Source organism: Ptiloglossa arizonensis, chromosome 7 (assembly GCF_051014685.1).
Source record: "Ptiloglossa arizonensis isolate GNS036 chromosome 7, iyPtiAriz1_principal, whole genome shotgun sequence".
Classification (NCBI taxonomy): Eukaryota; Metazoa; Arthropoda; class Insecta; order Hymenoptera; family Colletidae; genus Ptiloglossa; species Ptiloglossa arizonensis.
This window is the reverse complement of record NC_135054.1, coordinates 19,657,779-19,680,743: the sequence shown is the minus strand read 5'-3', so window position 1 is coordinate 19,680,743 and position 22,965 is coordinate 19,657,779. Positions and strand designations below refer to the sequence as shown.

General features: G+C 36.8%; 4 protein-coding genes across 14 annotated transcripts; 1 reads left to right on the top strand and 3 right to left on the bottom strand.

The window, feature by feature from the left end:
* Positions 1-894: 894 nt before the first annotated feature.
* Jra (Jun-related antigen) lies at positions 895-6,836 on the bottom strand. The gene has a single exon (XM_076316003.1). It carries the CDS (start codon positions 6,151-6,153, stop codon positions 5,341-5,343), a length of 813 nt encoding a protein of 270 aa, XP_076172118.1. The 5' UTR covers positions 6,154-6,836; the 3' UTR covers positions 895-5,340.
* Positions 6,837-10,347: 3,511 nt separating this feature from the next.
* LOC143148831 (uncharacterized) lies at positions 10,348-14,095 on the bottom strand. 3 transcript variants are annotated; one of them, XM_076315557.1, is made up of 10 exons: positions 13,967-14,095; positions 13,495-13,616; positions 13,271-13,413; positions 13,028-13,178; positions 12,721-12,956; positions 12,587-12,647; positions 12,300-12,508; positions 11,045-12,225; positions 10,840-10,974; positions 10,348-10,752 (listed from the first exon to the last, which is right to left on the bottom strand). In XM_076315557.1, the coding sequence occupies exons 2-10, from the start codon at positions 13,595-13,597 to the stop codon at positions 10,731-10,733; spliced, it is 2,241 nt and encodes a 746-aa protein (XP_076171672.1). In that variant the 5' UTR covers positions 13,598-13,616; positions 13,967-14,095; the 3' UTR covers positions 10,348-10,730. The 3 variants fall into 3 exon arrangements, with proteins under 3 accessions (XP_076171672.1, XP_076171671.1, XP_076171673.1); XM_076315556.1 differs by having other exon boundaries at positions 13,899-14,057; XM_076315558.1 differs by having other exon boundaries at positions 12,593-12,647; positions 13,899-14,057.
* A 453-nt stretch (positions 14,096-14,548) lies between these two features.
* Positions 14,549-19,234, top strand: LOC143148834 (lymphotoxin beta receptor inhibitor). Of its 9 annotated transcripts, XR_012992617.1 has the most exons (8): positions 14,549-14,705; positions 14,844-14,965; positions 15,139-15,186; positions 15,355-15,515; positions 15,608-15,756; positions 15,842-16,046; positions 18,657-18,968; positions 19,035-19,234. XR_012992617.1 is itself a non-coding variant. In XM_076315565.1 (7 exons), exons 2-6 carry the CDS (start codon positions 14,858-14,860, stop codon positions 16,018-16,020), a joined length of 645 nt encoding a protein of 214 aa, XP_076171680.1. In that variant the 5' UTR covers positions 14,549-14,705; positions 14,844-14,857; the 3' UTR covers positions 16,021-16,046; positions 19,035-19,234. The 9 variants fall into 9 exon arrangements, 8 of the variants coding, with proteins under 8 accessions (XP_076171680.1, XP_076171681.1, XP_076171683.1 ...); XM_076315565.1 differs by lacking the exon at positions 18,657-18,968; XM_076315566.1 differs by lacking the exon at positions 18,657-18,968 and having other exon boundaries at positions 18,969-19,234.
* Positions 17,479-19,970, bottom strand: LOC143148832 (uncharacterized). Its single transcript, XM_076315559.1, has 8 exons — positions 19,651-19,970; positions 19,395-19,570; positions 19,224-19,336; positions 18,672-19,154; positions 18,531-18,594; positions 18,269-18,443; positions 18,027-18,201; positions 17,479-17,953 (listed from the first exon to the last, which is right to left on the bottom strand). The coding sequence occupies exons 1-8, from the start codon at positions 19,936-19,938 to the stop codon at positions 17,691-17,693; spliced, it is 1,737 nt and encodes a 578-aa protein (XP_076171674.1). The 5' UTR covers positions 19,939-19,970; the 3' UTR covers positions 17,479-17,690.
* Positions 19,971-22,965: the final 2,995 nt, after the last annotated feature.

Here is a 22,965-nt window from a genome sequence, read left to right as displayed (position 1 = left end):
AACGATGGTGTCCCTAAACGAGTCACTTTAGATATTATCTCGCAAACGGCCAACTAATTTCGCAAATGTCTTGGAAAGCGAACTAGAAAACTAGGAAATACTCTCTTGCTTCGATAATTATCCTACGCCGTTTACCATGATTTAGAGACTCCACGGAGGAGGCGTTTCTGTCAGTGGAAAAATAAGCGTTCCGAACAAACCGTCGAATCGGCTATTAAACGACTTGTAAAAATTTACGATCGCCGCTGCGTCGATCTTAATTCGTACCGAGAACTTTCCCAATTGAGCCAATTAGCCAATTGCGATAATTAACGCGGCGCACGATGAGATGCGAGTTCGAGCTGGAATTCCGGTTTCTTCCCGGGTAGTGCACGGGACGTTGTTCGATGCTTCGCGGAATAAAATTGAAACTTCGTTGAAAAAAGTGAAACGAGAGGAAAATAGTATTCTCCGAATTGCAGGAATTTTTTTAATCGATCTTCCTGGAACGAACAAATTTTTAAGCGCTTCGAAACAAGTACACGTCCCGAGACCTCGATAGTTGCACGGAAATCGGGCCCAATGTATCCGCAAGTATCGAGGTTAGTACCGTTTCCTCGTTAACGAGGCATCCCACGAATCGGATACGAGTTCGAATAAATAAAAATATCTTCAAATTGTTATCCGCTGGTTCGAGGCTCGGGAAAGGGTCGAAGAGAAGGATCATTTCGAAAAGAACACTCGCTGCTGTACGTTCAATATAATGAAATTTTATTTTTCATCGTATTTCATTCAAAAATAAAATTATTCGTAAAAAAAGATTCTTCCGCTCTCGTCGGTAGACAATACATATATATGTATATGTATACATACATACATACATACATACATACATACATACATACATATATATACACACATACATATATATACATATATATATATATATATATATATAATATTACATTATAATAGCAATATTTACTCTCATGTATAGGGTTATATATAACTCTATATATGCTGCGCTTATCGTCGTTTCGTTATCACTGTACCAACTATATATATATATACACATATATATACATATACATATACATACACGCGTATTACATATATACGTATACATATACATAGATAGATACTCTAATGGGGTTTTCACTTACTGACTAAATCACATTGTGGTTTTCTTTACTTTCATACGTTTTCTGTGCCACCGCTTTTCTCGCTCGTTTCCTAACTGGCATTTATACTTTTATATTCATTTAATCGTAACAACGAGAATTCGATCACTTTTTCGCAATTTATATCGTCGTCTTGGCCGCTAAACGGTCCGGGTGTACAATTACACGTTCGACGATTCGTTCGTTCCACTCGTGCGCACAATTTTCTCAGTTTTCAAAGAAAACGAATTAGACAATAGGGAAAGTGAAAGAGAGACAAAGAAAGACGCGCGAGTGGTCGTCCGAATCGTCGACGTTTGCGGTTTTATTACTTCGCGAAGAAGGCACGCAGTACGTGATGGCCGATTCGCGAGACAAATTTGTGTCCCTCGACTCCTAATTTCCATTCGACTTCGGTCGCGGTCCCATCACGAAAAATGGAAAAAGACAATCGCGCAACAGAGACGACGAAAAGGGGAACAGAAACTTCCGCGCGAACTTTCAAAAAGTCCACGCGGACCCCTTCTCACCGTCTCGTTGAAAAAAAAAAAAAAAAAAAACACCCGAGCGAACTCTTCCATCGAGGGAACGGCGACATGGGGGACGATGGTGGTGTGTGATCGTTGCGATGAATTTTCGAAGAGAAAAAAAAAAATACAAAACAAAACGAAGCACGAGAAAACAACGCACGCTTAACTTATTAAGAGAAAATAAATTACAAGGTTAAAAATTGTCAAGTTATGTGTGCCGAAAGTCGCGCGTGAATAGTCACGAAGGCGTAGGGAACCGGGGGTTGCAGAAATTATTTCGATTTGCCAGGCGCGTTCGGAGTTTCCCTCCGATTCGAAACTACTCGGAAGAAGAAGAAGAAAAGAAGATGAAAGAAAGAAAGAAAGAAAGAAAGAAAAAGTAGCGACTCGAAAAAGCTCGTTCTTTTGCGCGTGAAAGAGTGAACGAGATAGAAACATCGTTTCAACGACCTCGTAATACGTGTGTTATCTAAAATATATAATATATATATTTATATATATATAAACGAATTTTCTTTTCCTTCCTCGAATTGCAATCTCCCGATGGCAAATCTCGCGAGTTCGCCCTATATTGTACGCCACTTACGATTAAACCTACACCTCGTGCTGAACGAGTTCGTGACCAACGGAACCCGGAGTATCGCAACGATTCGCGGAATTTCTAGAGGTTTTTTTTTTAATTCTTTATTTTATTTATTTCTTTCGTTTTTCGTTACGTTTCTAGATCTTTCCTTTTCCTTTCGTTCCGAAGGAACGAGAGAGATCGTACGGGTCGTTTCCTCGTCGAGAACTGGACTATCGTTAACCAAAGCTCCGACTATTCGTGGCACGTTATCGGTCGCGCGCACCGTGAATTCAGATTCTTCGAAGCCGAGCGTTACGTAACGCGTGTTTAACAACACGCGCCGCAACGAAAAGAGGAAAAACCTCGCGGGCGACGATTTCGATGGAATCCTTGCGAAAAGTTCCATTATCTCGACGAGAGAAAAGTGTACGGTGATTATTGCTCGTGAACGTGTACTCGAAAGAGAGAAAATAAAAAAGAAAAAAAAAAACACACCGCGAACGTTGGATTATTATTGCGGATACACGATCGCCCATCGAATTGGGCCCGAAGCGTTGCGACACTCCGAGAGGGAAAACCTTTTCTTTTTCATCAGCGATTCCTTGCGTAATGGCACAACGTAGGTAACGCTGCGCGATTCTGTTACCACGTGCTCTCGTCGCGATCGTGAGAAGGAGAACAAAAAAAAAAAAAAAAAAACAAAAAAAAATATGAAAACCTCTTGGAAAGTGTTTCACACGCTTTCCGGTTTTTCCGTTTCACTTTTAGCGGCGAACGATCGATTCTCTCTTCTTCGGTTCGCGTTACACGTTCCCTACGAATACAGTGTGTTCGCCGCCACCGCCGCCGCCCGTGGTAACACAATCGATGCCTGTGCACTTGTGTGTATATTTTATGCAGATCCGCGCGTAGCACGCGGTGCGCATAATTTACGAGGGCATACTGGACAAGACTAGATGCACATATGACGAAACAAAAGAGGCTCCACGGCAACCGTTCGGATGCCGCGGAACCGTGGTGGACGCGACTCGTTACACACCAGTCTCCGGCTTAAAAGCTAAAAAGGAAAGATTCTCGGGGCTTTGCTTCGCGGAGAGTTGTGCAGCCTGGATACGACGCGTTGAACAATTCTTAAGTGTTCGATCCTACGGGTGGTACCGTTACGGTAACGATCGTCTCGCGAACGATCGAGGATCGTTTGTTTCTTTTTGTTTTTTTCTTTCCCCCGAACAATTCGCAACCGTGGATCGTGAACAGCGGGGAGGAGCGTCGAATCCAAACGCGACAAGAAGATGGTCTCTGACGGTGATTTCAACGCCGGCAACTACTCCCGACACCTATTCTATTTGTACAGCCTTAAAACAATGGTAGTACTCTCTTAAACAGTGGGGTTAAACGATCGAGGTCGAGAAATCGTCGGTCGAAGGTATCGAAGAATCCCGTAAGCTCGCGGTTCTTCAATCGTGGAAACGAAAAACAAACAAACAAAACTGAATAATCCGCATAGAATTATCGTGCCCGATCGCGGACACGGTGTACACGCGTCAAAATTTTTTTACAGCACCGTGGTTTACCGCTACCATAACAACGATCGGCGTATCGTCTCCGATTTTCGCGTATACGCACCAAAGATTCCGATCGTAGAAAGCACTACGTTTTTCATTTTCTTTTACCTCTCTTTGTTATTCTTTCCGTTACTTACACGTACGTTCGACACATTCGTCCCTCCCAATGGAACGAAAAAAAAAAAAAAAAAAGAACGAATCCTTACAGACTATTAATTGTTACTCTGCGCGTGAATACGTATATAGCGTTATATACATCCTACGAATCTTCGAAAGAAGCTTATTTTGATTGAATAAAATCGACGTTTATTCAGAATGAAGAGAGAGAGAGAGAAAAGCGCGCGCGATCGCTCCTAAAGATGCGCGTCGCGGGAGTATAAAAAGTTCGCCGAAAAAAGAAGAAGAAAAAAAAAGAAGAAGAAGGAAAAAAAAAACTTCTCCGATCGCGTGATTGCCACGAAATCCCGGACCATACGAGGATCGTTCTCGATCGCTCGAGAATTGAAACTCCTAAGAAGAGAAACGGAAAGCGATTCGGAAGATTCCGCGGTAACGACAAGTTAGTCGGGGTCCTACTCGCTAGGTAAGCGCGCACGCGCGCTCGTTAGAAAAAAAAAACGACGCAAAAACCGATCGCACAATCTCCGTGGATCGAGTACAAAGAACGCAAAGAGGTATTGTTCTCCGATGCGGAGGGAAACTCGAGTAGGGAACGGAGAATCGCGGCGCGAACGAGAATTGTTTAAAAAAAAAAAAAACAAATGAAAAGACAAGGGCGAACAGAGGACGGCGATCGAGAATCGGAGAGAAAAAGAACCCGCGTGTCGGGACTCGATGAACCGTGGTCTCGTCGCCAATGTCCGAGTTTCCCTGGTCGATTCTAATAAATGTGGAAAATTTCTATCGCCGGGAGATTCGAATCTCCCGCCGTTACTCGCGGTTCTCCAAAATGGCCGCGCGGCGCGAGGTCCCTCTCTTTCTTCTCCGTCAAGTCCCACCCACTCTCCTTTTTCTCCATCAGCGGTCGCCTCTTCCTCGCGTCCCCACTCCGCTCGTCCTCTCTCCGGTAGGCAGCAGAGTGTACCGCTCGAAGCTCCCCTTCTCCTTTCTCCGCGGCGCAGCCCGCGGCGGCCGCTCACGGCCGCTCACGGCCGTGAGCGTTCGTTCGTTCGTGCAGCAGCGGTTGGCCGTTTCACGTGCGTACGAGCGAAAGAACCGCGCGCCGAGATGCGGACGATAATCTCTCATAATCGTCGTCGTCGTCCCGTGTCCGTTCGGGGAATCGAGTCTGTCCCCCGGTGCGGCACACCAAGGCACTCCCTTTCTTATCACGGCGTGTAACACTTCACCGTCCCCTTTCTCCCGCAAACAACGAAGAAAACGGAGCAACGAAAACGACGTATCTTGGTGGGCGTAAACGGCCCAACGGTGGTTCCCATGGAAGCTTCCTCCGGCCGTGGTACCGTCACCGTATTCACAGAAGCTGCACGGCCAGTCACCAGACGAAACACGCGTCAGAGAGTCTCGTCCGGGCCGTCGGCTCAGAATTGACCGGATACGGCCATGATCTGGCAACCCGAATGCACGTGGTCCATCACCTGCTCCTTCAGCCGGCACACGTGCTCCTTCAGCCTGTGCACCACGGCGCTGAGCTCGGTGTTCTCGCCCTTGAGCAGCTTAACCTTGTCCTCGAGCCTGGAAATCCGCTCGAGCTTGCGCCTGCGGCACTTGGACGCCGCGACACGGTTCCTTTGACGTTTCCTCTCCAGCTTGATTCTCTCCTGGTTCTCCATGTCGATCGGTGACATCGGCGGAGAACTGGAGACGCTGGGGACCGTTTGCGGCTCGTCCTTGATCTGTACCAAACCCTGGCTCACCGATGATTCCGTGCTCTGCACGCTGCTCGGTGGCTCCAATGTCGTATAGGTTGCCCCATGAATGCTTCCCGGCTCCTGGGAGCTGTCCGAGTGGTGAAGCTCGTTCAGAGCATCGACGAAACCACGAGCGTAGAGTTCCTGGGCTTCGGTGACCCCCTTCGGGAACAAAATCTGCGTGGGCGTTGGTAAATTCGTCACGAGGGTCTCCTGTTGAGAGATGATAAACTTCTCCAGTTCGGGCGAGCCGAGCTTCAGCATGTTTAAGTCTGGCGAGCTCAAAATAGGTGTCATGTTGTTCAACGCCGGTGGCAGTGGCCCCAGACGCGGCCTCTTCGCTTGCGGGCCCTGTCTCTGACATCCGTTCAGGTCTAACGTGAGATTACGTTTCAGCTGGCCCACGTTGTTCTCGCGATTCACGACCCCGTAGACGCTCGTCTCCTCGTAGAACGTCTGCTCCATCGTCGAACTCCGCACCATCGATGCCGCCGGACTGACTGCCTGCCTGCCAATCGAAAGTCCTTTACTTGTCTCGTGTACGAAAGGACCGTCGCGCGACTGGAGCAGTTTGCTGCTGACTCCGCCGTCGCTCGTTGCACCGTAGTTAGAAGAGCGCGATGATCGGTTACGTTCGATGATCGATCGCACCGTCGTTTCGTTCCCGTACGTCCGTTTTTCCACCGTGCACACCCGTCTCTACTTTTTCACCGTGGTTACATAACCGTGCAGTTCGGTTCGGAATTATTCACTGACCGCGGCTCCTTTTTGCGTCACGGCTCCTCCGGATCGTCCGTTTCCCGTCACCAGATGCGAGCTCTTCGATCCGCACTCGGGACAACGTTCACGTATCACCTCGTTCGTTCGCGGCACTCGCGGCGTATGTTATCGCGCCTCGCGATATCGGTCCGAAACTTGAGACGCAAAAGGTGTGTTTCGTCCGCTTACTACGCGGCTACGAAACGCGTCGCGAGAAATGCGAGCCTCGTCCGTCTGACTCCGTTTCAGCGGCCGACGGTGACACGAGGACCGACCTGATTCAACTGTCAACACAACAATGACTCACGACACGCAATCCGACAAACGTGATGTTCTGCGCGTGTGCACCTCTAGAACAGTCTGCAACAGTACGTCGAACACGGATGTCACTCAGCCGCACGGCACGATGTCTCGACAACTTGTGAACACCCAACTAAATGTACTGCCTTATATCCCGTGACTCACGTCCACTAAAAATAGCTTCGTCGCCATCGGCGCATCGACCGATTGGCCGACGGTGTCGTCATTGGGCGACACCCATTGGCCGGACAATCGGCACTACTAGGAAATGGCCGACGCATGCGCAACGGCGCAATCTTGTTCCCGTGGAGGGAGAGTTTGAACGCCGGTGCGCGCGTTAAAGAGGCGACAACTTTTACTTGTTGAAATTCGCTTGTTATTTTCGAGCCCCGTTAATAACGGCGCTCTATAATGCGCGTAAATAATACGATCGCCACCGAACGCAAAATTCGCGAAAATATCGCTGTTGCGCACACCGTCCGAGATTTAACACTCGGTCCGAATTGCAGCGCGTTAGTTCGCTTCTGCTTTTCATTTTTCTTTTTTTCTTTTAAATTCACCTTTCCACTCCCACGCCCGTTGATGTTTTTACGTTTTCGCAGCGCGCGCCCCGCGACAACCTCGTTTCGCGTTACGCGTTTCAAAACGTCGAAATTTATAAACCGACGCAACGTTTCGGTTCTTATTTAAGCGGCGATACTTCATACGAAGGAAATCGAACAAAAAATACGAAAGAGAATTAATAAATCGATCGATCTATGCTTCGGTATCCGGGCTGAAATTATATTATACTTGCGCGTGCGAATGCGCTAATGCTAACATCCATTACGTAAACCCGTATCAACGAGCTATAAAGTCAATACACAAATCATGATTGTTTCGCGCTATCTCGCGTTCGCCGCACGATGCTTGTAATTGACTGCTTGCATCTTGGACAAAGTGTTCCGCAATCTTAATTGATGGCAGTTCGTTGGAATTTTACAATTCGATTTCAAAAATTCAACACGTGCTTGAATAAATTTCGAGTTCGAAAACATTCGTCGCTTTGTAATACATATTTCAATATCGTAAATATAAAACTAAATTACTTTGGAACGTTTCACGGAAAATGGAAACTCAATTGTTGTTAAATGCTTGTTTACGTTCAAGTTGTTTTATTTTTCTATCCATGTGTATTTGAGGGATTATTTTCAAATGTTTTTCTCGTTGTCGAAAAATACGTTTCGGTCGATTTAAGATAAATTGCTTTATTATCGTGAACAGGAAATTTACCTTGTTTACAGGTACATAGAAAATCGGTAATATAAATGCTACTTACCGATAGGATAATTCTACTGTTTGTCTGAGCTTTATGTCCGGCCGGCTGGTTCAGGTAAAATGTTTGTTTCCGCGTGCACCCGGTTTCTCATTAATCTTCGGGTAACATGTTTACCAATTATGAAATCAGCTGCAGCTCAAAAGCATCGGTATTAATCGATTGTGACTCTGTTTCTCTAGTCGAAAAAATATTTCGTAATTCGTGCAAAGGGGAATATATGACAAACTGATAGAGGAAAGTAGGATAGTTTACGAAGAAAAATTTTTTAAACAATCTACAATCTACGATGCTGCGTGTATTTTTAAATATTTATTTTTATTTTCATTTGTTGATTAGAAATCGAACAAACAACCAGAAAATACAATACGAATACAAGAAAAATTTCGTAACGTGTATCTGCCGTGAAAAATAATCGTTGACATCAAGTTTAAACTTTAAGAAACAGAAAGTTCCGCGTGCGTACGCCCACACATTGCGATTATGACCAGGTAGCGGTTCAATTAATTTACAGTGGCAAATTACTTCCCTCATTGACCACCGTGTCGCACCGAAGTATCGCATTTTTTTAAAGTCACGTGACATCGTTAAATCGTGAGTAACATTTTTTTTTATTTCTATTTCAATGTCATCGGTTTGCACAAAATTGTGCAATTCTATGAAAAATATCGAACTCGCAACTGAAAATCGAACGTAACAATCCAGTTGTAATTTGAAGAAAACAAATTTATTTCGAAAAATTTGTTTTTATCAAATTGTTAACGTTAATTATTTCTTACAATTAAAGAAATAAATAACAGACAAAATAATTCCTTCTTCTTGAGTATTTTTCTTTTAATAATAACGTTAAACGATTGCATTGTGAAATAAGAAATGAAATAGCGTACGGAAAACCTCCAAACCATCGTTGTTTCTTATTATAGACTTTCCTAAAATTTTATATTCATATTTTTATATTTTTATAAAATTTTATATTTTAATCGTTTTAGGCTCGCATCTATAGTATCGTTCGTAATTGTTCCAACGTATCTGCTTGTTACAAGTTTAAAAAATAATCGTACGATTGGATACAGGTTGGAATAAATTACTATTTGGATAACAACGAACGCTACTGCTCGATATCCTTTGTTAAACAGTACGTTCGATCGAATAATTTGTATGTCAATTGCTTTCGAAAGAACATATTGAATAGATAAACCAAACGAACAAAATCACGCGTCGGTTGCTTGCCTGTGTGGGCGAGGCATTGCCAGCTGCTTTTCCCATCACGAAATTAAACAAACATAATTAATTTCCGTCTCTACACCGGTTGCTTTATAGACATACTAGCTTTCAGTCTGGAAATAAGGAAGGTTAAATCCATTATACATAACACTTCTTGCTCGAGACATAACTTTTTATTTACGCGCTACAGCGACCTCTCTGAACGCGACCAATAAGACTGATCAATTTTCAAATCGTTCTATCGATCGTTAAGTGTCTTAAGAATGGTGATTATTCGTTAAAGTCGTTCAAGTATATAAAATATTCGGATGGCTAGAATTTCAAACCGAGAGAAGTTGTTGAGCCAAGTTTCGTGCTGATTCATTTAATCAATAGTTCGAGTAACTCGAATAATCGTGCTATTCGAATTCATTTGAAATACTTCAAACTTTCGAGGTACTCGAAAAGAGCGCCAGCTTTCGTTCATATTATATTATATATGATCATTATTTTAATACTTCAAATTACTTGATTTACATTGAATAACATTCAAAACTGTTAATAAACGTCTGTATTCTTATCTTTGTGTAAAGAATTGCAGACTCGTTTAAAAATAAAATGCACTAAAAATATAAACTCTCGCGATTACGTTCTGACCTTCTTCACCGAGCGCGTTTGAACGAATAACGATTTATTTCGATTTGACTATCGAAATCAGCAGAAATTGTGAACTTTATAATATATATATATATATTATAAATTATCGATGAACAACGCTTAATCAACAAAATAATATATTTTGGACGATTCGGAAAAGAAATCATGAAGCGTTAGTTTTGAATTGCAAAATAATGATTAATAAATACGAAAAAATATTTCTCTATCGAAGAGGATAAAAACTGAGGTAATTAAATACATTGTAAATGAAATTCTATTTTCAAATGTATGAACATAAATGAATATCAACAATGATCTAAACGTATGAATAAACTTTAAATTTGTATTTTATATAATTACTGTTGATAAATTTTATTATATCATATAGTATTAATTTAGCCGTATACGATAATATAGTAAAAGAGTAAAACATTTTTAAATATTTAATATTTATTTCTTGCAACATTAGATAATGGTACAAAAAGTACAACTTACAAACAACTCTACAAGGAAGCCAAATTATCGAAGGCATAGTGATTTTCTGTAAATAATTAAGAGTGATTGATCTAACAAAGGTGTGCGTAGCAATGGAAGCAGAACGATTTAAAATGTAAACGATTGATGTGCAATTAAATTATTTTAATTTCTATCCTTTTCAAAAGATTATTCAACAAATTTATCATACGCATCAATACTTATTTACATCGTCGTGGCAGAAATAAATCCGTCGATACTCAAGAAACGAATAATAAAGTACACTATTACGTATACAATAATATGTTTTGTTATTCGTATCTCGAATATCGACGAATATCATATATTTATATTAACGATTTCTTCGTAATTTCCTGAAACAAAATTTAATTACAATTTTTTATATAATTACACACAATGTGTATTAAATCTTAAAGAGAATCTTAGAAAAAAATATTTACTTTTTTAAATTGGGTTCCTGAAAATTTACCGGAGCTCTTCTCCGTCTGGGACGATTTAAAATGTGAATGCTGTTTGTACTTTCACTACTGCTGTCAGAATCGCTAAAATTTTCCGCACGCGAAGAAACAGGACTTCTGCAAATATGTTTCAAAATTATAATCTATATATCTACATAATATGTTGATACAGGTCTATTGTACGTACAGCGATTGGTTGCAATCGTGAGAAATCTCTTCGAGAGAGGGTGTCCTCGACTTGACATCAGAATCGTTCAATTTTTGCAATACTACTTTAACAGAACTTGGGTCTTTACTACGAGGCTTATCCTTCTTCTTTTGGTTACTAATCTTATTTAATGTTGGTGTAGCATCAATAAATTCGGTACAATTGTTTACAGATACCCTCTTTACTTTTCTCTTCCGTGATAAAAATTCCGACCCATTTTTAAATGGTGTTAGATCCTTATTGTCGTAATCATTATTCGTAAGTAGTGGCAGTTTTACTGTGGATTGATTAAACGTCGATTCGTCCAGACTATTATTCGAAATAGATGGAATGGGACAAATTTGGGATATCTTTCGAAGAGTAGTGGTTACTTCTGGTTCCGGCTCGGCTGGAACTATTGGTTTTAGTGCAGACTCTTCTAAAACGGGTAACTTCAAATCGTTTATGTCAAAATGCATATTACGCGGTTGCCGTACAAACATCAGAGTGAAATCATCGTCGTCGTCTTCACTTTCAAAGTAATCTCGTCTTTGCGTAACGAAATTTTCTAAATTCATCGTAGATTCTCTCTCAATTTTATGTCCATTTCCAATTGCATCCTTTAAAGCTGTTGATATAGACGTATTGCACAACATCTCATCATTTGCATTCTGCTGATTAACTGTGCTTTCATTTTTATGTGTTTCTTTATCTTTTTTGTAATTGTGCGCTTGATCCTTATGTTTGTTTAACATTGGCAATGGAGAAATTAATTCCATACATTCTTCGTTATCCGACACATCACTCACGTCTGTTGCTTTTACAGTTATACACATGCTATCATTGGTAGAAACATTTACATCATCAGTCTTCTTCTTATTTATGAAACAAGGCACAGTTTGAAAATTGTTGAACATCCAACTTGGTCCTTCAAGAGGATCTTCCCAACTTGATGTACAATTTTGTACTTCATTAGAATGTCTTTCCGTTTGTTCATTCGTACTATCTAATTCATTATCAACCTGTTTATTCTCATTTTCAACAGTCTTATCATTGCTATCTTCTAGAGCATCAGAGGGTGGTGTTTCTGGTATTGTAATATTTTCTTGAGAATCTTCTTGATTTACATTGTTACTATTTTCTGAACTAAGAATTCTTTGATCATTTCGATTTTCTGTTAACTACAAAAACATAAACCTTATTAAATTATGGAAAATATTATACAAGGAGGAAAAAGCTGATTGAAAACACAAACCATGCGAATGTTAATACTCTGAGAATTTTGCAGTAACTTTGACACGTCGTTAAGTTTCACTCTGGGACTTCCTATATATTCGAAATTTTCAATACTAGATCGAGTGTTGTTACTCCCAGAAAGTCTACCTGACTTTTGTCTTGAACGTCTCCCTGATATTTTTCCAGAATGTCTGCTCCTTCTTCTGCTTAACCTTCGTTCATTTTCCTCTATAAATAAATGTTAAAATCACATAACTAATTTATACCAAATATATCAATACAGTGTGTCATATTAATACAATATACCATTACTTCTTGGGGAACTAATAGTTAGTCTCTGAGGCATTCTACATGTATGATCATTATCCTATAACATTCAATATAATTTTATTCAGCAAAATGTATAATTTAAATTTGAAATTTAAAAAAAAAATACATACATATCTGTGTTGTGTCACAGGAACAACAGAAGACATTGGACTGTTTAAATTTTGATTTCTGGGTGATGTTGTTGCTGCCTCTTCTATTATACTTAAGTTGGATGGATTATTAATATGTTGTACATTAATTCTACTTAAATTAACTGTGGGTTTTGTTATTGTGTGCCCGCTCACCATAGGCTTTACCACTCCTTTAGTTGGAGATTTTGTAGACAATCTCCTATGGGAATCCCTTCCTAAAATAATATTCTAAGCTATTAAAATATAACTATAATAATAGCAACAGAAATACATAAAAAAATCTTACTTCCAGCAGAACTACAAGACATTCGTAAATTTATAGTAGAAGACCTTGCATATTCTTGACACGATGAAATTGTATTGGTCAAATAACCAGTCACTGTTACCAACATTTTAAGCATTTCTTTTGCATTCTTCAAAATATTTACTATTGCATCCTAAATATATATATATATATATATGTACATACATTTATGCAATGATTATTGTAGTCATATATTATTGTTACATTTATACAAATTTTACTTACATCGCGCTTATTACATGCCAAACCTAAATCTTGAACCTCTGCCCTTAACGCAACATTTTGTGAAAATAAAAACTGGCTCTCTTGTTTCTCTTTAGATAATGCTTTTGCCAATGAATTGTTATTATTTTTTAATTTTTCGCATACTGTAATGAATTGAATTTTATGTTATTAGTTTTAAAGAGAGTGTTAATTATATCACAAATTATACTATTATAAAAACTCACATGGTTTGTAAGATTTATTTCTAGGAAAGTTTCTTAAACATTGTGATCTTTTAATGAGCACTGTAGCTCTTTTAATTTTACGATGTTTCTGTATTTGAGGCATTTTCCATTGATTATCTTTCCTAAAAGAGAAGAGATAGTTATTGTACTACGTATAGTTACAATAAGAACAAAATAAAACAAATATTAGAAGAAAAATTATCTCGTGGATGCTTTGTAATCAGTTATGATTTTTAACAAATATTAATTTAGTCTACATACGAAAAAGATGGAGCTATGGAAACAGTATGAAATAAGTTAAAGATACCCAGAAACAAATTGTGTCGTTTGAAATCTCTACAAAGCATAAAAGTTAATACTAAAGTGAATGAAAACGTGCGACACTAATGTATACGGTTTTATACCTGTTAATACGATAAGGTTTCCCTAGATCTTCCAATTTGTAAAAATGTTACTGAAAATCTATTCTTACTTGTTTAGTGCAATGATAATTTATTTATTGTGCTTCAAACTTGTGTAATCGTATCACTTATACCGTTCCAAATGGAAAAATACATTCCTACCATTATAAAAGCATGAACTTCATAATCAGAGCCTGGATTGAACGCTCTCGCTAAAAAACGGGGTCACAACTTGTTTCTGTGGTCTAGGCATAAATGGCGCTGATGTTGTCTTTACAACCTGCCATCTGTTGTCTTTGGCAAACTTTGGCAACAGAACAAGCGGACGATGTTAACGTTTTTAAAAAATTCATTCATTATTCCTACACTATTATTATTATACTATTTATTATTACTATACTATTATTATCACCTAATACTTAATTTATTAGTTATCAAATTGTGAATATTAAATTTTATTAAGTATTCATTATCTATTCGTATAAATAATGTCATTGTTAAAAAATGATAGCAGCCTTTTAAACAATTGGACTTGTTGCTGGTTACTTGTAATCTCGTGTATGGAAATACTTATGTTGGGACTATCTAGTTCATGGCTCAAACACCGATGGCGCTGTAAAACACATCATTAAAACTCGGAGATATATCTACCTCTGTCTACCACTGGTAACACCCGAAGTATCAGTCCACGTCAGTCTATATGACTTCTGTAACATAACCCTAAATTTGCAATCCAGTATCCAGTCTTGCCAATGAATAAGACGTTTGCTTACATGTCAATTTTTGTGTACATCCCTTAACGTAAACAAGGTATTTGAAAAATCTTTTCGTGTTTTGTTACTTTTATGACTTTACCATCTAATGTAATTTCTACGGACATAAGACACATATTATAAATCCAATATATTTTAAATATGTAATGAATGTGTGTGCATCCATTGTTTGTAGAATAGTAATACAAAATGAATTGGACTTTGTGGCTGTTTATAATCGGATCTTTCGGCTGTAAATATATACATGCTCAGGTACAAAGAGTTCCACCAGGTGTGTCACCTCAACATTATCAACAAGTAAGTTTTATCTTCAAGATGGTTAAACATATGGTTACTAGTATTGTTCAAATTTCTTCAGTTTTTTGTGGAACAGTATCGGGATATATTGAAATAGTATTTTAGATTGCATAAAATTGATGTTTTTAATGGTTGTTTAAGTCATGGACCAGTATATATTCAATTTCTTTTAGCCTCCTCAACCAATACATCATATACCACAACAAATTCCGCAACAACAGGTAGATTTATATAGTAGTACAAGAGATTTACTACTGCTTAACTATTAATTATAACTTAAAATGTAATATACCACATTATATTGCATTGCACATTATGCACGTTTGAATGAAACCATAATATCATTTTCTATTAGATTATTACATATTTTCATTAAAAAATATATAAAGTTTCAGCAAGCACCAGGACAGTTGCCTATTCATCAGGTTCCAGCTCAACAAGTACCTGTACAACAACATATGCCAATGCATCAAGTACCGCCTCAACAAAGACAAGGTCATGAACATCCACAACAATTACTTAATCCTGCCAACATAGTTCAGGAGAAAGCGTACGTTAAAATGACTTAAATATATTCTAAACTTATGTACTTTAAAGTTTCTATTATTTAAAAAATATTTCAAAATTGTTTTCTCTGTATAGCCATATTGCCGAGCATATGGAAGTACCATTAGATACTAGTAAAATGACAGACCAGGAATTGCAGTTTCATTATTTCAAAATGCATGATGCAGACAACAATAATCAATTAGATGGTTGTGAACTTATAAAGTCGCTAATTCATTGGCATGGTATGTATTTACCAATCGCTTATTAATTAAAACATAATTTTTAATACTGTGACAAGTGTATGTGTAAGTATTATTTTATATTCAGAACATGGTGAGAATAAGATGGGTGATCCCAATCCTAAGGAAAAATTATTCAACGATGAGGAGCTGGTTGTTTTAATAGATCCAATACTTTCTACAGATGATACTGATAATGATGGGTATATCAATTACGCAGAATTTATACAAGCACAGCGAAATGCAGCAGCTACCAGCCGTCAGTAATTGCATACAGCAGTGTAATGTGACATGTAATTAAACAATATTTTAATTTTGTTTCGAACAAACATACAGTTCCATTTATAAACATCTCACAATTTTCACTTGTTACAGTATAAGTAATGATACTGACATCACTATTTACATATATCAAAATTATTTTAATTCTACTCTTTTTTTTTAAATAAAAATAAATTAAATACATTTTTTAATAATTATATATAAAATCATTTGTTTCATAAAATACGAACAAATTTATTTTTTGTATTTCTAATTACAATTTTTTCTGACATACATTATTTGTGCCTGAAAAAATTGTACTGTAATATATATATATATATATATATATATACACACACACACACACACACATATATAGGAAAGATAAGTGGAATAATTATTGAATAAAGCAATTATTAACATTTGTAATTGATAAGTGGTATGTTAAGGGTATTCTAAAAAAAATCCTGTCTCTTAATTTACTCCAGTAAAGTTTACTATACATGTGCTATACATTAAAAGTAACTGACCGTTAAATAATGCAAGACTGGGAGTTTAGTAACAAATAATTACTTTTTAAGATAAAAACTTGTAATAAATCAATTAAATTGTAGAAGCATTTTAAAATATCTTTCTTCGAATAAAGCTGCAAAACCCTTTCTAAAGTTTTAGATAAATTATTGATTTGGTACTGTTAATAAGAATAAAATATTTGTGTATGCATAATACAATTGAAATAGCAGTTTCAAAATAATCTGAACACTTCCATTATTTTATCCATATTTCACAAAAATTACTGGATGAAATAGAGCTTCATAATATTGTGGCCTTTAAAAGTAAAACATTATCAAGTATCCAAAATCTTGCATATATAATACAAATAAAATATTATAAGAATTTTATGTTTGCACTGTGTCTAATAGATTAAATTTATATGGATTAAATTTTTTAACTAGAAACAATCATATAAAGTAAACGTTATTTGTCATATAATCATACCACCACAAACTAAAATATAATAGAAAGTGCTTGGTATAATGATTCTGTTATTCAGAAATATCAACTATATGTATTATATGGTTGTAAAAAAATGATATATAAATATAGTTTTATTACAAATTTTCCATTTCTTTTTTGTAAGCAAGGCCGTGTAAATTATACACGTATTTATATTTCCTTATATCAAGACAAGATCTTTATTGTGCCAAAACCTACTTAAATTATAATGTGGAATTTTTATATTGAATATTATATTACATGTTACGCTATTCAAAAATGTTTAAATTTATATTTCTGTTTGTATTGTCAACATGTTTTAAACTCGACTCTAATGTACAAATGAAAATATCAATTTGAAAAATGTAAATTATTCAAACAAGAATTGATTTTATGAAATATTTTAATATTTTTTATGAATGTATAAATTTAACAGAATATATAAATTTTATAGTACATTCACAAATTCACTACAATTATGCTTACATAAAATATATTGTATTTAGAATAACACCTTTGGTAAATACGAAATATCATCTATATCAAGTATAAATCGAAATACTTCTTCCAAATCATATTAAAATCAAATTACTACAATGAGAGCATTTTTTATTACGTTATTGTTTAAAGTAGTATGAAAATATTATTAAACTCCATTGGCTAAACAAATTCGTACTTACTTAAAGGTACATTCCATTAACTAAATAATCCGCATCATGAGCGTATGGTCCATGACGTCTTCCACGTCTTCGAACTACTCGTAAACGGCAAGTTATTAATGTAGCTGTAATAGCTGTTATTGTTAGTCCTAAAGCCAATGATATAACTGCTCCTCTAGGTCTTAAAACTTCATTTTCATTTGCTTGTTTCAAATGTTCTGCCATTAAAGTATTCCTTCCATGCTCTCTGCTATGATCTTTAATAACTATTAAACTTTTATGCTCTGTATTAAAGAAATATTTATATAAAATAATCATAAATAAATTTCTAAAAAGAAGTAATATTAATTAACATACCATTTGGCTCTTTTACTAGAATGTGATTAAATTTTGCAACTTCGTTTTTTAATGTATTTTGTTTGATATTATTTTGATTAATTTCTTTTTCATGAACTGCGATTTTTTCTCCTTGCTGAGTAACTTTGCTAATTTCTTTTGTTTTCATTGGTACATCTGTTTGTTCATGTGATACCTGAATTCATTCACTGTATCAATAGTACAATACAATTTTTCAAATTATTAGATAGAAATAAACTTACATCGCAAGGAGGTGTTGTTGTACTAACAACCCTTTTTTCTGCTTCATTAATCTGTTTGTGTGGTATGTTTGGTATTGGAGATGGAGAAGGAAAAACTTGAGTATTTTGCCATGGACCTCTATTTGGTGGTACAAAATGTGACGTATATGGATGCCTTAAATCTAAATATGCATCACTGGCAGAAAATTATTAATAATTTGAATTATATTAGAAATTTGATATTTCGTTTATTATTTAATGTTACTGTATTGAAATATCTTACGTGTCTCCTTCTTTTTCTCCTATAACACTAGATCCTTTGTGATTGAAAATATGTGATTGATCCTCTGAAAATAGGAAATGCAATGTACTTACTATTGACAATACATATATTTATTTGTAATCATAGTTACAGATTACTTACGTTCATAAGGATTTAAATTGCTTTGTTCATGAAAAGAGTTAACAGGATTGTAAACGTCTTTGTTTTGTTCATACATGGATTGATAATCCCATTGATATCCAGGGGCAAAATTTTTATGTACCTGAGGTACTTCCACTTGTTGTGCCGGATATAAAAGAGGCTGTTGTTGTGGAATAATTTGATGAGCTAAATTAGATAGTTCCCATGGTTTAGGATTAACTTCTGGGACACGAGCATACAATGGAGCAAGGGATTTGTGTTGATCAATCATTTGCTGATATTTTATAATATTAACAGGTAGAAGTGGTGGAGGTGGTTGAGGTCCTTGTATCATAGAAGGAGTAATTGTAGATTTTTCTGTAGGACATATAAGATCTGCTGCTTCATCAGATCCATCTGCACATTGAGGAATACCATCACACACGTTATATACTGCTATGCAATCTCCAGATGAACGGCATTCGTATTGATTGCGACTACAAGCTAATGTATAAAATAATGTTAGTACTTCTGTACTTTATAATATTATATGATTATCGAATTAGTAAATACCTTGCTTAACAGGTGGTGGTGTTGTTAATAATAATTTTGGTGTCAAAGTTGGAGTTAATTTTATAGGATGTTCTGTGAAAGAATATTCTGCTTGTGCTGGGTCTGCCAATTTCCTACACACAAAACATTTGACCATTTAATTACATTCAAAATATTAATACGATTACTTACCTAAGAGATTTTAATTCATGTTCTTGTTGGGAAATTCGAATTTCTTCTTCCAATTGTGTATTGCTTTGTGTATCGTAATTGGTACGCACTGCACTACTGTAATTAGCATGACTAGTGAATTTACATTTAAAATCATGTAGAGGCCCACATTGAAAAAGATAACAATTTCCAGGTTTCTATATGACATACAATCAATTTATCATTATTGAAATGTAAATAATAAAATAATTAACTTAAAATATTAAAATAGACGTACCTTTTCCTCAAAAATAAATACGTCGCAACCCTCCGTATCACAGCAAAATTTTAGACATTCGTCCTTCGAAACAACATCATTTTCGTTTAAATACTTGGCTCCCATGTCACGGGATTCGTTCGTTCGAATAATTTTATCTCTGTGAATATCAAAGCTGTCGAGACACATTTGATAATTGCTTCTAATGCCGATCCGTTTTTCATTTTTTTTCGTTAGCGTTTTACCGGTTACACAATAAAAGATCGTAAAAAAATGGAAAAAGATTCGCAATGCTCCGTAAAACATCATGCTCTACGATTTACAAGAAAGCCGCGCATGCTTTCCGGAGTTCCGAGTTTAATCAATAACTATACACGTTATCTTATTAACACGTTGACTACCGCGTGTGTTTCCAATGAAATCTCCGTCAGGCTACGAATACCGCTGCATCAAACGTGAGAATTTTATTGAGAAAACACATAATTCCGAAAGAAGCATTAGACGCGCATGCAAACTTTGTTACGCGAATAAAAGACGTCGAACGGACCGATCAAATGTTCGAGACGATTTAAAGAAAACAACAACTTATTGTCCAAATTGTCCTGACCGACCTCAACTTTGTACAGAATTCTTTCAAGTTTTACATTCTAAATAATTTTTCAAAATAAACCATCTTCCAGTAGTACCTAAGACAATCCGAAAATGCACTTAATGCAGTAGAAAAAGTACAAAGATATTAAGATAGGGTTAAAAATATTATAAATAATATATATTAAACTTTACAAAATATATTCTAAACTTTCCAAACAATAACAAATTCTACCTTTTAATTAAAAATACATCTTACATCAGATCCTAAAGTATTGCGTAAATAAATTTAACAAACGTTGAAAACGTTTATTTTTTGGGATTATTAGATTTTGAAATTTTTCGATAGAAAATATTTACACATTGCTCGATGACCTTGAACAACCAAAATCTTTTACCCCAATATATGTAGCAATACCTCAAAAGATGTTTCCTTTTTAACCTTGACATTTGTTACATAAAGGATACCTTCACTGTATAACTACTCAAAGATAACTCGATCTCTCAGGCATAATTTACATTGAAATTAAAATGAGATTGTTACAGATAACTTATTTTTCACATCCCATACACGTAAATCGTACAATTCTCTCTCTCTCTCTCTCTTACATTTTCTCACACATCCTTACACTAATTCCTTCCAATCACGCACACCATTCACTCTACTACTCATTCTGTTTTTATTTATTAACATCGCTTTTGTTCATAATAGCCTTTCAGGTATTGTACATGTAATCTAATAAAATCTGGTTCTTGTTCGGACCATCGCGTCAGATTTTTGAATGCTTTTTTCATATCTTCTTCGTTGGGTAGTGTATCTGATTTCGATAACGATGACGACTCATCTTCGGAGAAATTGTTTTCCGCTTCCGCGCATCTTGATAAAAATTCATTGACGCTTTCTTCACATACTTGTTCCCCAGTGATTACGCCAATGATGTCCTGCAAATTAGGTTCCAATGGATCCCCTGGCTCTTCTTTTATTGTACTTTCTTCGGGGATATGCTTAATGACTTTTTTCCACGCATTTCGGATATTCGTAACACTTATTTCTGTCCATGCATCGTACAATAAATCAATGCAGTCTTTAAGATCGTAGTCGAAATAAAATTCTCGTGCCCCACCAGGAAAACTCAATACACGGTGCAACATTTTGTGACGAAAGGATTTTTTCGTGCTTTCAATTACCCCCTGGTTCATGGGTTGAAGGGAACGAGGAACATTAGGGGGTAAGAGTATGATTTGAAACTGATTATCCTGCTGGAATTCTTCAGCTAATTGTAGATGGTGCCGATAGTTATCTAAGAGCAGGAAAACTTTCCCGCAGGTACCAGTCTCCAATTGACGTGTCCTCACAGCTGGTATAAAATGGTTTCGATACCAGTCGGTAAATATTTCTTGGTCCATCCAAGCTCGTGATTGCGCTTTGAAAACCACGGGCAAATTATCTTTGATGTGTTTCAACTCCTTTGGATTTTTTAATTTATGAATAAATAAAGGTGAAAGCTTGTGACTTCCTGTAGCATTTACACATAAGCCTACGGTTACTCGATCCTCTTCTAATTTTGTTCCTTCGATCTTTTTCTGCCCGCTATGTGTCAAAATTTTCGTAGGAAGAGCTTTCCACAAAAGTGCAGTCACATCCATGTTGTAAATGTTCTTGTACTCAATTCCTTCTTGCTCTATTCGTCGAGCGAAATCCTCTACAAATTGTTGCGCGGTTACCGCATCCGCATCTTCTTTTTTATTGGCGTTGTTTAATAAACGAATTCCATGACGATTTTTGAACTTCCATAGCCAGCCTTTACTTGCTTTGAAGATAGGCTTCGATGGTCCTCCGCATTCTCTGTTAAATTCTATTGCTTTTTCCAGCAACAATAAATTCGTGATCGGCTTCCCAAGTGCTTTTCGTTCTAAATACCACATGTACATTCGGTTGTCCAATTCTTCGTTTGCCGGTTTCCTTATATTTTTTCGTTTCCTCATTTCGACCCCTTGTTTTGCAAATTGATACACAGCTGCTGCATTTTGTCGAATGCGGCGAATAGTGGTGGGGTGAACATCATATTTAGCAGCTAATCTTCTGGCAGATGCACCACTTTTTAGTTGTTGCACAATTTCAAATCTCTGTTGTATCGAGAATGCAGATTTGTTATTTCTTCTGCTAGTCGCCATCTTCGTAGTAAACTCTTGGCGCACGCCGACCGAATAACAGTTGATGTCCAAAGGCTCGTTAAAGAATGTCCGGTTTCCTTTCATGCAAGTCTTTTATACAGTAGTGCCCCGAAAGATGTCGCCTGCGAGACCCCCAACTTGCTCATCGCTATCCCCACCAATTCTAGCAACTGTTAGGAACGAGCGACCCTTCGGACTACTAGCAGCCGGCGCGCGAAAACGATAAGGTACGCACGCGCTAAACGAATCATCCACTAATTAAAAAATGAAATTTATATACTTTATACTTTACCTTTATGAAAGTATTTTTATCGTATCAACGAAATTTTCCCGATGAAAATGAGATCAAATTCGACGTTTGACTTGCAAAGCAAGATAGTACAATTTCATATTGTATATATACCTTTGAGAGTCGGTTAAGTAAAATTAAATAAATCAGACTCTCGGGTATTTTGCAACTCTCTATACGTTTTTACCATTGAATCTTTCGTTTCTATTGTTGCGCAATTAGAATTTAAACGGATTCATTATTCGTGATCTAGTGTCAGAAAATAAATATAATAAGGACTCGTT

Excerpts from the sequence above, each read along its gene's own strand:
- Jra (XM_076316003.1), bottom strand. The coding sequence starts at position 6,153 with ATGGTGCGGAGTTCGACGATGGAGCAGACGTTCTACGAGGAGACGAGC.
- LOC143148831 (XM_076315557.1), bottom strand. The coding sequence starts at position 13,597 with ATGCCTCAAATACAGAAACATCGTAAAATTAAAAGAGCTACAGTGCTC. Across the intron at positions 13,179-13,270 it reads TGGCATGTAATAAGCGCGAT|GATGCAATAGTAAATATTTT; the intron begins GTAAGTAAAATT and ends ATATATATTTAG. Across the intron at positions 12,648-12,720 it reads CTGTGACACAACACAGATAT|GATAATGATCATACATGTAG; the intron begins GTATGTATTTTT and ends TGAATGTTATAG.
- LOC143148834 (XM_076315565.1), top strand. The coding sequence starts at position 14,858 with ATGAATTGGACTTTGTGGCTGTTTATAATCGGATCTTTCGGCTGTAAA. Across the intron at positions 14,966-15,138 it reads CACCTCAACATTATCAACAA|CCTCCTCAACCAATACATCA; the intron begins GTAAGTTTTATC and ends AATTTCTTTTAG. Across the intron at positions 15,516-15,607 it reads AACATAGTTCAGGAGAAAGC|CCATATTGCCGAGCATATGG; the intron begins GTACGTTAAAAT and ends TTCTCTGTATAG.
- LOC143148832 (XM_076315559.1), bottom strand. The coding sequence starts at position 19,938 with ATGATGTTTTACGGAGCATTGCGAATCTTTTTCCATTTTTTTACGATC. Across the intron at positions 19,571-19,650 it reads TATTTATTTTTGAGGAAAAG|AAACCTGGAAATTGTTATCT; the intron begins GTACGTCTATTT and ends TATGTCATATAG. Across the intron at positions 18,595-18,671 it reads CAATTTAAATCCTTATGAAC|AGGATCAATCACATATTTTC; the intron begins GTAAGTAATCTG and ends TCCTATTTTCAG.